This window comes from Elephantulus edwardii, unplaced genomic scaffold (assembly GCF_000299155.1).
Source record: "Elephantulus edwardii isolate Elephantulus edwardi_28Jun2011 unplaced genomic scaffold, EleEdw1.0 scaffold00292, whole genome shotgun sequence".
Lineage (NCBI taxonomy): Eukaryota > Metazoa > Chordata > Mammalia > Macroscelidea > Macroscelididae > Elephantulus > Elephantulus edwardii.
Window position 1 is genome coordinate 2,017,773 of NW_006400042.1, and position 14,998 is coordinate 2,032,770.

The following is a 14,998-nucleotide window of genomic DNA, read 5'->3' on the forward strand; positions in this document are numbered from 1 at the left end:
CCGGGAACCTGCCCTTGGGGTGGGGTGGGGTGTGTGTGTACACAACAATGAAAGAACTTTTTTTCCAAAGTAAAAGCGAATTAGGAGGGGGGCAGGGAGGAAAATGTGCAACAATCAACGAATGAAAATCCAAGTTCTTTATAAACTTTCATTAAAACTTAATCTAAAAAATTCTATTTAGGGGATCTCTGGTGGCCTACTGGCAAGACGCTGCACTGCAATCCCAGAGGCGCACAGTTTGAATCCATCAGATGCTCGGCTGGAGAAGGAGGAGCAATCTCCTCCTTTATCAGTCAGATGCGATTTGACAGTTATGTACACACACAAATATATATATATATTTTTTTTTCTCTCTTTTTTTAAAAAACAAATAAAGAGCATGGGAGACATGTCTGACTCCATGGAATTGGTTAAGTATTTTTGATGCTGTGTTTGGGGATGGTTCCTCATTGTGAAGCTGATAAAGACCAGATATGGTGCTCCCCACTTGGCCCTTGCTCCTTTTACAGTGTCACACTATCTTTTGGATTTTTGTTTGCTTTTATTTTGCTCTTGGGCTTCTGATGAGTTGGTTGACTGGGTATTTTTTTAAATTATCTTCCACTTTCTATTCTCTTAGCTTTTTTTCCTTTGTAGACCTTTTTTCTCTTTTCCACCTTTCTATTCTTGTTTTTATGCCCCTCTCAGTTTTGGTTTTTCTATTTCTTTTTATTGTCCAATCTTGGGTTTGGGTGTTTTGGTTATTTTCTTTTGTTTCCCTTTTTTCTCTGTCCCCCATCTGAGAACAGATAGCAAACGCCTCCAACTACATAGACACGTTCTTCACTTCACCTATCAGGCCAGAGTAAATAACAGCTCTTGTTGGCCCAGTCTGCCCTCAACTGCTCTACACAACAGCAAGCACATGCACTTCTATACTCTATCACACTCACCAGAAGACAGGAGCTGAAGTACTGAGAATTACAAAACTTGCACGTGGTGCAACATACTAACATGGCTCAACCACACATAGTAAAACAAAATAACACAAACACACCACTACCACAATGTCTAGAGGGAGCGAAAAAAACCTCATTGCCATTAACACGGAATGAACTCATAGCTGACGGGTTTTTCAGATACTGGAAAGCACCAGAGAGGAGAATGCCTATCTTTCTCCCAAACAGCAGCCGGTAGATTCAAACTGCCTGCATTTGGGATAGCAGCACAATCCTCTAACCACTAGGGTGTTGTTATCAGGTTCAGTCAATTTGAGTACAACTCACAGTGACCCTATGAACAAAAGATCTGAACCCTGTTCTGTTTAGAAGAATGAAACAATATATATTCAAGAAGCTGAGCAAACACCATATAGAACAGACCCCAAAAGAAAAACATCAAGGCATAACATAGTCAAATTGGCCAAAACCAAAAATAAAGAGAGAATTCTCAAAGCAGCAAGGGAGAAACAAAAAGTAACATATAAAAGAGAGCAGATAAGATTAAGGGCCAATTTCTCAGTAGAAACCATGCGAGCAAGAAGACAGTGGAAGGACATATATCAAACACTCAAAGAACACAGCTGTCAACCAAGAATACTACACCCAGCAAAACTGTCTATCAAATATGAAGGAGAGATCAAGATAGTCCCAGAGAAACAGAACCCAAGGGAGTTTGTAAAAATAAGACCAACGTTGTAGAAAACACTGAGAGATGTCCTTTTTTTAAAATTTTCTTATTTTTGTGTGAGTGTACCGTCAAATCAGATCTGACTGGTACAGGAGGAGATTGTCCCTCCTTCCCCAGCAGAGCATCTGGTGGATTCAAACGAGATGTCCTTCTTATAGAGGTACCACAGAAAGTAGTATGGACCAAAGTAATATCAACAACACCAAAAAGAACTCAACAAAATGATAGCAATGAAACCCTCCCTGTCAATAATCACACTGAATATAATGGTTTGAACACACCACTGAAGAGAAAGAGAGTAGCAGATTGGATAAAAAACAAAATCTATCAATATGCTGTCTAAAAGACACACCTGAAAAATGAAGATAAATGACAGACTAAAAATAAAAGGAAAGGGAGGGAATATTCCAAGCAAATGGCAACCAGAAAAAAAAAGTAGCGATATTAACCTGATAAATTTCAATCCAAAAACCATCACAAAGGACAAGGAAGTTCACTACATAATGCTTAAAGGGTCAACAGAACACAAAGACTTAACAGACTTAAAAGAGGAGGCCGCGGGAGCGGCAATGGCAGAGAGGCCTGAGGATCTAAATCTGCCCAATGCCGTCATCACCTGGATCATCAAGGAGGGGCTCCCATACGGGGTCAATATTTCCAAGGAGGCCTGGAGTGCCATCTCCCGCGCCGCCAGTGCCTTCGTGCTGTATGCCACTTCCTGTGCCAACAACTTTGCAATGAAAGGGAAACGCAAGACTCTCAATGCCACTGATGTCCTCTCAGCCATGGAAGAAATGGAGTTCCAGCGGTTCATTACTCCACTGAAAGAGGCTCTGGAAGCATACAGGTGGGAGCACAAAGGCAAGAAGGAAGCATCTGAGCAAAAGAAAGAGAGAGACAGAAAAACCGATTCCGAAGAACAAGACAAGAGCAGAGATGAGGACAATGATGAAGATGAGGAAAGGCTAGAAGAGGAAGAACAGAATGACAAGGAAGAGGTGGACAACTAAATAGGGTGGGAAGACCATGGTACCTTAGAAGATGCCATTCTGAAACATACATATTTATGAGTTTACCTGCTGAGCAGAGTAGTCTTAGACAGAAGGGCCTGAAAAGATGGAAATAAAACTAAAATTGTCATCAAAACCAGTGCTTCCTAGAATTGGAGTATCTGAGTAGCAAAATCTTATTTTGCTTAATCAGTCTGAAGGTTGTGACTTTTTGACAAGACAGATTCAGAATAGCTAAGGGAAATTAGCCAGTTTGATCTCACTTGTTTAGTTCTGTGTATGGTTAAGCAGTTTTTTATTCCTGGTTCCTTCATCTTTCCCTCCCCTAATCTCTAAAAAAAGGAATCCTTCCATCCCACCTGCTGATCAGCCATTTGAGGCTCAGGGTAAATGTGGGCACTGATCAGGGTGAGCCTGTATTTGATTGTCCAGAGTGTGGCAATATGACAAGATGGTTTCAATTTAGGAGACAGCCAACAAGCTGGAGGAAAAAAGTGAAAACTATTGTCTCTTCACTTGATTTAAAACCCTTATGTTTTACACATAGGTATGTGACTTGCTTCAGTGGCTATGCTCTGCACATACATGTTTTTACATTCGTATTAGAGAATGTAACCACCCAAGCAAGACTTCAATGTTTTATTCTTACAAAATAAGTGATTTAGTCTTAGTTGTACTTTGTTGCCTGCCACTTAACAGCTTTAAGATTTATCTTCATGCCCTGGAAGGTGTAAAATCCCAGGCTTTCAACTGTTAATTCATCGGCTAGATTTGTGACCAACTTTTCATTCTTCAGTTCATGAGTTCTAAACTTCATAATCTCAAGGCCAACTACTCCCTCTGTTTTTTTCTCTACCTTCCTGTGCTGTGTCCCATGCTACTTTCTCCCCTCACCCTGATTCCCACCTTTTCACCTTTCTGCCAATTCAGGAACATATTGAAAACCTGCTTAATATATAAAAGTGTAAAATCCTCATATTCTTTATTATATTTTCATGGTTTTGTAAAAACAATAGTTTTTGTAAAATCAATACTGTAAAATTGTAAACCTTAAGGGAAATGTGATGGTGCTCAGGAATCTAATTGCCCCAAACCATCTATCCCCTTTATTTGGCCTTTCTTAGCCTTCTTTCTCTTCAGTATTCCAAGCACCATTCTGTCTCTAAGAGTGCTTGGAGTTTGACAGGTAGTTTGAAGTGTAGTTTGGCACTGTTAACTTGTTAAATGAATACAATGAAAAGTTTGCTAGTGAGTGGAGAATTGAGAGAACTCTCAATCATTGTGTAAATAAAGACCATTTTTGTTGGAAAAAAAAACACAAACATTAACAAAACTGAAAAAGGAAATAGACAACACTATTATAGTACTTGGAGACTTCAATACACAACTCTCAAGAAAAGACGGAACTAGCAGAAAAAAAAATTCAACAAAGATGCTCAAGAATTAAACCACACAATAAACCAACTTGACCTAATAGATATTTACAGGCTAATGCACCAAAAAAACCCCACAGTATACCTTCTTCTCCTATGTGCATGGAACATTCTCTAGAATAGATGACATTTTAGGTCGCAAGGCAAGCCTCAATAAATTAAAAGAACAGAAATAATATAAAGCATTTTCTCAGACCACAATGCAACAAAATTAGAAATTAGTAACAAGAGGATAAAGGAGGAAAAAACCAAACATTTGGAAGCTGAACAAAATTTTGCTTAAACATGAATGGAAACTAGAAGAAATAAAAAATTAAATTAAAGTTTCTTGAAACAAATGACAGTGAAAACAGCACTTACCAAAACCTCTGGGAAACAGCCAAAGCAAGTAATCACAAGTAAATTTACAGCAATAGGCAAACATATCAAAAGGCAAGAAAAAATTACCATTGACTCTCTAACCCAACATCTCCAACAAATTGAAAAACAACAGCAAGAAAACCCGACACACTCTAAAAAAACTGAAATCACAAAAATTAGAGCAGAAATAAATTAAATAGAAAACAGAAAAACAATTGAAACCATTAACAAAATAAGGAGTTGGTTCTTTGAAAAGGTCAATAAAATCGACAAACCATTAGCAAAACTAACAAAAGACAAGACACAAACAATTCGAGTAAGAGATGAAATGGGCAACGTCATGACAGAATCAACAAAAAATAAAAAGGCTAACATTGGAATATTATGAAAAATTATACTGAAACAAATAGGAAAACCTAGAGGAAATGGACAAATACTTAAAAACTCACAACCTATCTAAACTGACACCATCTGAAATTGAACACCTGAACAGACACATTACAAAAGAAGAAATTGAAAAGGTAATAAAACAACTTCCAGCCAAAAAAAGTCCTGGAGCAGATGGTTTTACAAGTGAGAGAACTGTCACCAATTCTACATAAACTATTACAGAAAATAGAAAAAGATGGAATTCTCCCAGACTCATTCTATGAAGCAAACATATCTTTGCTACAAAAGAAATGTAAAGTAACCAACAAAAAAATTGACCTATAGAATCCTGAATAAAATCTTGGCCAATAGAATCCAACTATACATCAAAAAAATCATTCACCATGATCAAGTGGTATGCAAAAATGGTTCAACATAAAAACAATCAATGTAATTGATCACATTAACAAAACAAAGAACAAGAACCACATGATCCTATCAATTGATTTAGAAAAAGCCTTTGACAAAATCCAACACCCTTTCCTGATTAAAACACTCAACAAAATAGGATTAGAGGGAAATCTTAAACACAGTAAAAAGTATATAAACAAACCCGAGAGCCAACATTGTTCTCAATGGAGAGAGATTAAAGGCATTCCTCTAGAGAACAGGAACTAGGAAAGGTTGCCCACTATCACCTCTCCTATTAAATACTGTATTGGAAGTCTTAGCTTACAATAAGAGAAGGAATTAAGAGGTATACAAACTGACAAAGTTGCTGTTGTTGTTGTTATATACCACTGAGTCGCTTGTGACTCATAGCGACCCTATGTATGTACAACAGCTCTAAACTCTGCTCTGTCCTGTGCCAATCTCACTGTCTCTGACACACTCAACCCTATTGCCCAATCACTGAATCTATCCATCTCCCAGGGGGTCTTCCCCTCCTGCGCCTGCCCTCCACCCTCCCAAGCATGATGTCCCTCTCCAAGGACCAATCCCTCCTGACAACATGACCAAAGTATGTAAGACGAAGCCTCAGAATCCTTCCCTCCAAGGAACAGCCCAGTTTAACCCTCTCCAGGATGAATCTGTTTTCTTAGCAGTCCATGGCACCCTCAGCACTATTCTCCAACACCAAAGCTCAAAAGCATCAATTCTCCTTCTGTCCTCCCTGGTCACTGTCCAGCTCTCAGACACTGCAAAGACATGGCCTGTACCAGACGCACCTTAGTCTCCAGAGACACACTGTTGCACTTGAGTACTTTAGAGAGGTCCCTAATAGCAGACTTTCCCATGGCAATGCACCTTTTAATTTCCTGGCTGGTGGTGCCAAGAGTGTTGATTGTGGAGCCAAGCAGACTAAAGTGGTGAACAATCTCAATCTCTTCACCATCCATCCTGATGCTGCCAATTGGTCCAGTGGTGAGAGTCTTGGTCTTCTTGACATTGAGCCTCAATCCATATAGAAGGCTCCAGTCCTTGACAATCAGCAGCAAGCGCCTCAGGTCCTCCTGAGTTTCAGCAAGCAGGGTTGTGTCATCTGCATAACACAGATCGTTGATAGATCTTCCACCAAATCTGATGCCACATTTCTCCTCATAGAGCCCAGCCTCCTAGATTATCTGTTCTGCATACAGGCTGAAAAGGTATGGAGACAGGACACATGCCTGGCGCACACCCTTCTCAATTTTGAACCATGCAGTATTTCCTTGCTCTGTTCTGACTGCCTCTTGGTTCAAGTATAAGTTTCACATTAGCATGATCAAGTGTTGGGGGATTCCCATTCTTCTCAGAATCAGCCACAGTTTGTTATGGTCCACACAGTCAAACACCTTTGCATAATCAATGAAGCACAGATAGACATTCCTCTGGTACTCCCTGCTTTCAGCAATATCCATCTAACATTAGCTACAATATCCCTAGTACCACGACCCCTTCTAAACCCAGCTTGGACTTCTGGCAGTTCTCTGCTAATGTGCTGTTCCAGTCGTTTTTGGATAATCTTCAGCAGAATCTTGCTTGCATGTGAAATCAACGACATTGTTCTATAGTTTCCACACTCTGTTGTGTCACGTTTCTTTGGAATGGGAACAACTATAGACCTCTTCCAGTCAGTTCACCAAGCGGTTGTTCTCCAGATTTCTTGACACAACTTGGTGAGCACGTCCAGGGCAGCATTTGTTAGCTGAAATATGTCAACTGGCATTCCATCTATTCCTGGGGCCTTATTTTTTGCTATTTCTTTCAAAGCAGCTTGAACTTCTTCCTTCACCACCATAGGCTCTTGCTCATATGTTGTTTCATTAAATTCTTCTGTGTCTGCTAATTCCTTTCGATACAATGACTCAGTATATTCTTTCCATCTTCTTTTGATGCCTCCTGGATCACTTAATACTCTGCCTAAAGCATCCTTGATTATAGCAACTGGAGGTTTGAATTTGTTCTTCAGTTCCTTGAGCTTAAGAAATGCTGAGCGAGTTTGACCCTTTTGGTTCTCTGACTCCAACTCCTTGCACATTTTCTATATGCAGATGATATGATAGTATACTTAGAAAACCCTAAAGACTCAGCAAGAAAAGTACTGGACATAGTTAACCAGTTCAGCAAAGAGGCAGGATACAAAATCAACATACAAAAATCAACTGGATTTCTCTACAGTGACAAAAAGAATATAGAACTGGAGCTAAGAACAATACCCTTCAAAATAGTTAATCACAAGATTAAATACTTGGGAGTAAATCTAACCAGAAGCACAAATGACCTATTCAAAGAAAATTAAAAAAACATTACTACAAGAAACAAAAAGAGACCTGGAGAATTGGAAGACTATCCTTTACTCATGGATAGGATGACTCAATATTGTGAAAATGACAATACTACCAAAGGCAATTCATACATTCAACGCAATCCCAATACATACCAATTCCATTCTTTTTCTTTTTTTTTTTTACCAATTCCATTCTTTACAGAGATGGAAAAGGCAATCTTTAATTTCATTTGGAATGGAAAGAGGCCCCAAATAAGCAAAGCACTCCTTAAAAAGACAAACAAGGTAGGAGGCATCTCACTATCAGATTTCAAATCCTACTACACTGCCATGGTGGTCAAGACAGTGTGGTACTAGTACAATGACAGACACATAGATCAGTGGAATAGAAATGAGAATCCAGAAATCAGCTCATCTACCTATGGTCCAACTGATTTTTGACAAGGAGATGAAATCAGTTAAGTGAGGCAACGACAGCCTTTTTAACAAATGGTGCTGGAAAAATTGGAAAACTATCTGTAGAAAACTCAAACAAGAGCCACACCTCATTCCATACCCAAAAATCAACTCTAAGTGGCATCATGGACCTAGGACTAAAACCAAGGACTATAAACTTCATTTAAAAAAGCTTGGAAAAACTCTAGAAGTCCTAATCCACAACATAAACAGTCTTTTAAGCATCCTGAAAAATCTATAACCAGGAAAGGATAAAATAGATGAATGGGACCTTTTAAGAATCAAATCCCTGTGCACATCCAAAAATTTCTCCAACAGGGTAAAAAGGGAAGCCACAGACTAGGAAAAAATATTTGGTAATGACATGTAAGACAAGGGACTTATATCTAAAATTTATAAAATATTTGAGTACCACACAAGATAAAGGTAAATAACCCATTTGAAAAATGGGCACAGGATATGAATAGACACTTCACCAAAGAAGACACTCAGATGGCAAACAAACACATGAAGAAATGTTTAAAATCCCTAGCTCTTAGAGAGATGCAAATCAAAACAACTATGAGATATCATCACAGCCCAGTAAGAATAGCAAAAAACAAATGCAGGCGAAGTTGTGCAGAAACTAGCACCCTTATTCTGTGCTGGCGGGGGTGTAAAATGGTGCAACCACTATGGAAGGCTGTATGGCGTTTTTTTCCAAAAAGTTGCAAATAGAAATAGCACTTGACCCAGCAATTCCACTACTGGGAAACCATAACCATCACCCAAGCAGATATATGCACACCCATGTTTATCGTGGCTTTTTTCACAATAGTAAAGAGTTGGAAACAACCTAAGTGCCCATCAACAAACGAATGGATAGAGAAGCTCTGGTATAGTCACACAATAGAATACCATGCTGTATTGAAAAATAAGGAACTCATGAAATAGTATTCAAAATGGGTGACCCTGGAGGACATTATGCTGAGTGAAATATCTCAGTCACAAAAGGACAAATACTGCATAGGGCCACTGTTGTAAAACGAGACTGACATTGGGGTTGAGGGAAGACTGAGAAAGATGGGATAAATTATGTGTATTTCATTGAAACATATTAGGGAGAGACCTGTTTAAAAGGGATATATGATTAGGTATTACTGTAATGAAAGGATAGTGGAGTGGACTTGTAGGGAGGGGCTGTATAACAATGAGAGAATTTTTCTTTTACTTTTCAAAGAGAAGAGCAAACTGGTGGGGAAGGGTAGGCAGGGAGAAAGGTGCAACAATGAATGAACAGAAATCCAAAGTCTCTGTAAATTTTCATTAAAATTAATTTTTAAAAAAGCACAAAACCACAAAACCTTTGTTATGTGCCATCAAGTCAGCTATCCCTCATAGAGACTCTATGAAGAAAAGATTTGAACCTTAAAAAAAAAATAGGTGACATACTACAAGAACAAAACAGCAGAAATGATGAAATGGGACACTGAGATAGTGATAAGCTGGGGCCAAATGGTAAGAAGTCTTCCTATAAACACAAAGGCACACAATTTCAATCCACCAGCTCCTCCACAGGAGAAAGGCCATCTCCACCCATGCAATTTACAACCTCTGAAAACTTGCTGGAGGGTCAGCTCTGAGTTGATTCTGGCTCAATGGCATGTAACAACAATAATGTGCTGGAAGGACACAAGGAAGAAAAGAAAATAAAGAACATATAAGAATTATATAGAGCAGTATCAAGAGGAATAGTATATGTGACTGGGATTCCAAAAACAGTAATGAGAAAAAAACCCAACAAACCCGTCAGACGAAATTATTGAAGATTTGCTAGAAGAAACCTTCCCAAATATTTTGATAAATGAGAAAACATGCATTCAAGAAAATTAGTAAATCCCAGATAGAACAAATTAAAACAAACAAACAAAAAAACACACAACAAAAAACAAACTTCTAAGAGAGAGAACCAAATTTTCCAAAATTAAAGGCAAAGAATACTAAGAAAAGCTTGGGAAAAACAAAGTGTTACTTACAAAGGTGAGTCAATAAGACTAAGCTCTCATTTCTCAGCAGAAAATAGGCAATGGATACTGTAGGTAAAACACCCAGAAAAATAATCCCTCAAATATGATGGTGAAATTAGGACGTTTTAGGTAAAAAGCAATGAAGGGAACTTAAGAAAATTAGAGCAATTTTACAAGATTCACTAAACAGAGTTCTTCAAATCAAGAGACTACAACAGTAGATGTCTAAAGAGGAGGAAACTGTACATGGTTGCACAGGGCCAGGAGCGTCTCTCTGAAAAGGCAAAAGGGAAAGAGAGTAACACAGCCTCTCACTGCACCAGAACAGAAAGCAGATAAAAGAGTTCGTAGCCCTGCCCCATGGTTCCTATAGAGCCACATCAACATTAAGAGGTTCTTCTATTCATTGCTGTCTCACAGATTTACAGTTATGGTATCAACAATGGAGTTTATTAGGGAAAGTAGCTGGAGAGTGAGAGAGGCAAAGAATATTAAACAAATCCAAGTTTTAGCCAAGCAGTTCTAAGGTATGATTTCTCAATTGGTCCAGGGCTCCAGGTTCAGTTCAACAGTCAAATCCAAATCATCTAAGCAAACAAGTATCCAGCAAATTTTAAGTCAGCTTTTCCTTCAAGCATCTGACAAGAACAGCCAAACCTTTAACTGTGGCCAGCACAAATGCAAGAAACCTCAGGTCACACCTCACCACCCTCTGTCCACAGCAATGCCAGTTTCTCCACCACCAGGTCTCACTCTCATCAGGATCTTGCCACCACAAGTCTTGCTCTCTTCAAGTCCTGCTGCTCAGTGTGGGAAGCACTCTTCAATGTATTCTAGTCCCACAGCTGATGCAGATTTGCAAGACTATGTGCCTGCAGTTAAGGTAGCTGGAGACCAGAGGCTAAATGACATAAAAACGTCAACTTTTGGGCTAACACCATTTGGAGTACACAACTCCAAATCAAAATATATGATAACCTCTTTCAGGAAGTGACTCAGACATAAAAATATACAAAGTATGATAAACAAGGAAATAAAAGTATAATAATGAGATGAAAAAATAGAGACTCATAGGTATGAATCCATAAATTAAGGTAACTACAAGAGGGAACGAGAAGTATACTTACAGAAATGCTAAATAAAGAGGAAGATAAGATAAGCAAAAAGAGGGAATGAGAAGTATAGTTACAGAAATGCTAAATGAAGAGGAAGACAAGATTTCAAGATAAAGCAGTACCCAGATCATGAGAAACTCTTGTGTAAAAGTGAGGCCTACATTGTGAATCTTAGCACAGGACTGTGAGGCCCTCCACATTGAGGCTACACTCCTGTACATGTGCTTACTGGTTGAAGTCGAGCCCAGAGCAGTCCAGCTCTAGGATTCTCATCATCACAGGGACTGGTTGTATCTTGCCCCCCAGACAGAGAGTTTTCAAACACATGGGAAAGAAGTGTTTTCAAGAGGCTCTGCTTTGCCCTGTCTAGCCCAAAGGGAAGTTTTGTCTGGAGGGAGTCGCCTGCTCACACAGAGGCTGCAGCTCTCAGGCATTTTGAAGCCACCAGATCCTCTGAGGGAGAAAGATAGGCAATCTTTTCCCAAATGATGGTTCAATATGGAGGGTCACCCAGGAAATCAATTTTGACTCACTGACAATAAGTTGGTCAAAATATACTCCAGTATAATATGTTAAGGAACCTGACACTGAAGGACTCTACTGTGTATATTGTACAACTCATCTAAAAATACACCCTATACCCTGCATTTCAATCACTTAAAACTCCAGTCACGAACCACCCAAAAATAAAATGTCCTTCTAGAGAAAGCAGGCTGTTTTATTCTGGCAGTTGTCGTCAACAGAGCCCATTGTCCCATGAACTGCTTACACAGGCTTTCTGGGTACATTCTCAAGACATAGTTTAGCCTCTCTTCATTTATTCTGATCCTTCTCTTTTCCAAAAACAAATAGGACTAGATTGGGCTAAAAGAAATCTGTGCTTAGCCACTGCTAGTGGCACTCTTGACACCAATGTCCCTTCCCTATCCCTCATAGAACTCATCAGATAGGCCATTTTACCCAGTTTCCCGTCTCCAGCTGCCGTTTCACCTGTGTAAACTGGCTAACTCCTCCTTCCACTCTGAGTAGAGGGTCTAGGAAACCTTTGTCTGTTACAAAAGAGAAAAACACAGGTCCCAGGGGATGACAACTCTGAGAAGAGCTTGAAAATGAAGAAATGGGCACGTAGCACTCAGAAAACACTGTCCAGGGACTGAGCTCTTTAAAGGAACTTGGGCCGCCAGCCCTCCAGGCATCTTTTAGCATTTCCAGGGTACAGTGAACAGACTAGACTAAGAGGGGAGTGTGTCTATGCACTGTGGCAGAAAAGAGCGTTGCAGGATGGCTGAATGACCCTGGTAATTTTCACAGGAAAAAAAGGCTTCTATGGAAATAGCCTACTGACTCCACAGTCCTGGAAAGAACTGTGGCCGTGACACAGGTGCAGGATGGCACTGCAGAGAAATTCTCAGTCACGTCACTTCAGTGCCACAGTGGTATGGCAACAGGGTGCTGCCATCAGCTGGGCTGTGCCTGCTCATCATCTTCAAGCTGTGCAATCTTTCTGGGAGACTATTATGCTGCCAGAGCTATTTAAATATTACACTGTCTGGTAATTCATAAATTCAAAGATACTTTTATTCTAGCTCTGTTTTTCTCAGGTTCATCCCGATGTACAGCATTTACATAGTAGAGGCAGTACTTCTGTCAAAATGACATCAATTCCTCTGTGAGGAGTTTGACCTAAGATTGACAATCATGTCAGCAGAAGTATAGAAGCAGTTACTAAAGCCACATCCTTTGAAAGGAACTATGAGGTGGCTTCTTTAGCGGTGTCCTTTGCCTATATGTCCTAACAATGACCCTCGCCTTGAACATGCTTCTCTCAGCTACTGGAGACCCAAAGGAGCCCTCTTGTCAGATTGTGAGCTAGGAGAAATGGGTGGAAATTAGAGAGGTAAAGAGAGGCTGTGAGTCCCACAAAAGTCACTAGCACATTCATCTGACAAGGTTAATTTTCACCTCCCATTCTATGTGAAACTCATTTTTCTCTCCAAGCTGTCAGACGAAGGTGTCCACAAGAAAATGCCACACTATCCAGATTATCCCTGAAAGGCCTACAAAGCAGCTCCAAGGGAGCAGGGGTTCAACAAAGAGTGTCTGGGCCTCAAGTCTTGTCCTTAGAAGATGAGTAAAATAAAGCTTGCTCTGCCTTTGTCACAGCACAGAATGGGAAAGGCACTAGGAAATTCTGTAACTAATTCAAATGATTATTATTGAGCATAAAGTTCCAAAATGTCTTTCTGATGTTACCATTACTGACATGGAATTTGCCCCTGGATTTAGACCATGTAAATAAAATCACTTACCCCAGAATGAACACAGTTTTCCCCAAAGAACTCCTTCATGACATTTTTGCTAAAGTCCACTATGTTCTGTAGGTGCTGAAATATTTCTTCTGAGGCCTGTAAAAAGACAAGTATAGGAACACCTCAGTGCCAATGACCTCTGGGAAGAGCCCCACAAATGAGCTAACACTGGGGACAGCAGGAATCAACTGCCCTCTCAGCAAGGCTATGGGAACATGCAGTTGCAGACCACATCAGCTCCAGTGCTCAGCCTCTGGAAGGAGAGACTTGTCAGGGGCTCATGAAAAGCATCTCTTCTTGAGCCCTACAGGCCCACATCTGAGCTATGAACCAGACCCCATGGCACTCTGAAACACCTGAGAACCTCTTCTGCCCTGCCTGGCTGGATACAAACACAGGAAAGAGAGATTACTCTGTTCTCCCTCACAAAAGCCTATGTTCGTATTCCTTATAAGAATTAATGGGGCCCTGATGTGGCCTGGCCAGGCTTCCAGGGATTTGACTCTGTAAGAGGAAAGCTGTACAACAGGTGCCTGGCGGATGGGGGTGGGTGCACAGGCACCTGTAGTCAAGCCCCAATACTGAGCTGTCTGCCTAGAAAGCTTCATCTCTCTGTGGCCAACACTCCTTCTGCTCATTCATGGAGGACACACATCAAGAACCACATCTATGTCTGTGGTGCGTGTAGTATCACGTCATAACTAAGCCCATAAAATACACCAGAACATGCACTGTGGATCCACACAACTGTCATCATAATTAAAGTGGTATTGCTGGATTAATCTCTTGTCACTGAAACTGCCACATACCCTTTCCTACTGATAAGGTACCTGGTTCCACAAGGTACTGTTTAAATAACAAGTTAAGAGTGAATTACTGCTTTGGAAGACACTACCAATATAAAAGAAAAAAATTATGGAGGCATCCACAGAATGTTGGACCTGTGCCTGAAATGATTGTTCAGGTTTTACCTGACGGGGAATTGCTATCAAGAGGAGGAATGCAAAAGAAAAAGAAAGAGGTGGCTGGAAGATGCCACCAAACACCTCTAGTCTCAACAGTAACTAATTTCTACAGAAACAGAACAGCTCTCGACACCTTCTACTTCAGGAATCAGTGCAGAAAGATTCATCCTGCCCTGGGAGCACCTCCTTGAGACAGTGTTCTTAGCCAGGAAGCCACACCCTTCCAACCATAAGCGAGGCTCTAAGGATCTGCACACTCCCACCTCTTCTCATCCATTCTTCTTGACTGAAGTCCATTCCTCACACTGCCTTTTTTAAAATTTTCCATCATGTGTGTGCATTTTCTTATTTATTTTTAAAATCTGAAGTCTACCAATCTTCTTGGTTTTTCATACAATCATTCATAGATGTTTTGCTTTATGACATTATTTGCCACTGACTAATTAGGTATTGGAGAGATGAGATGGACTGGCATGGGGCATTTTGAGTCTGATGACCATATGATATATTACTCTGGAGATGAAAAGACAAGGAAAA

At 40.1% G+C, this 14,998-nt stretch overlaps 1 protein-coding gene and 1 pseudogene across 1 annotated transcript in view; one reads left to right on the forward strand and one right to left on the reverse strand.

Moving 5' to 3' along the window:
- IPPK (inositol 1,3,4,5,6-pentakisphosphate 2-kinase) overlaps window positions 1-14,998 on the reverse strand; it is a 97,140-nt gene that overhangs the window by 53,546 nt on the left and 28,596 nt on the right. The window contains exon 3 of the mRNA XM_006900722.1: window positions 13,497-13,592. Coding sequence (XP_006900784.1) covers window positions 13,497-13,592 — 96 coding nt within the window. The remainder of the gene's footprint in view (window positions 1-13,496; window positions 13,593-14,998) is intronic.
- On the forward strand, window positions 2,238-2,678 carry LOC102868348 (annotated as a pseudogene).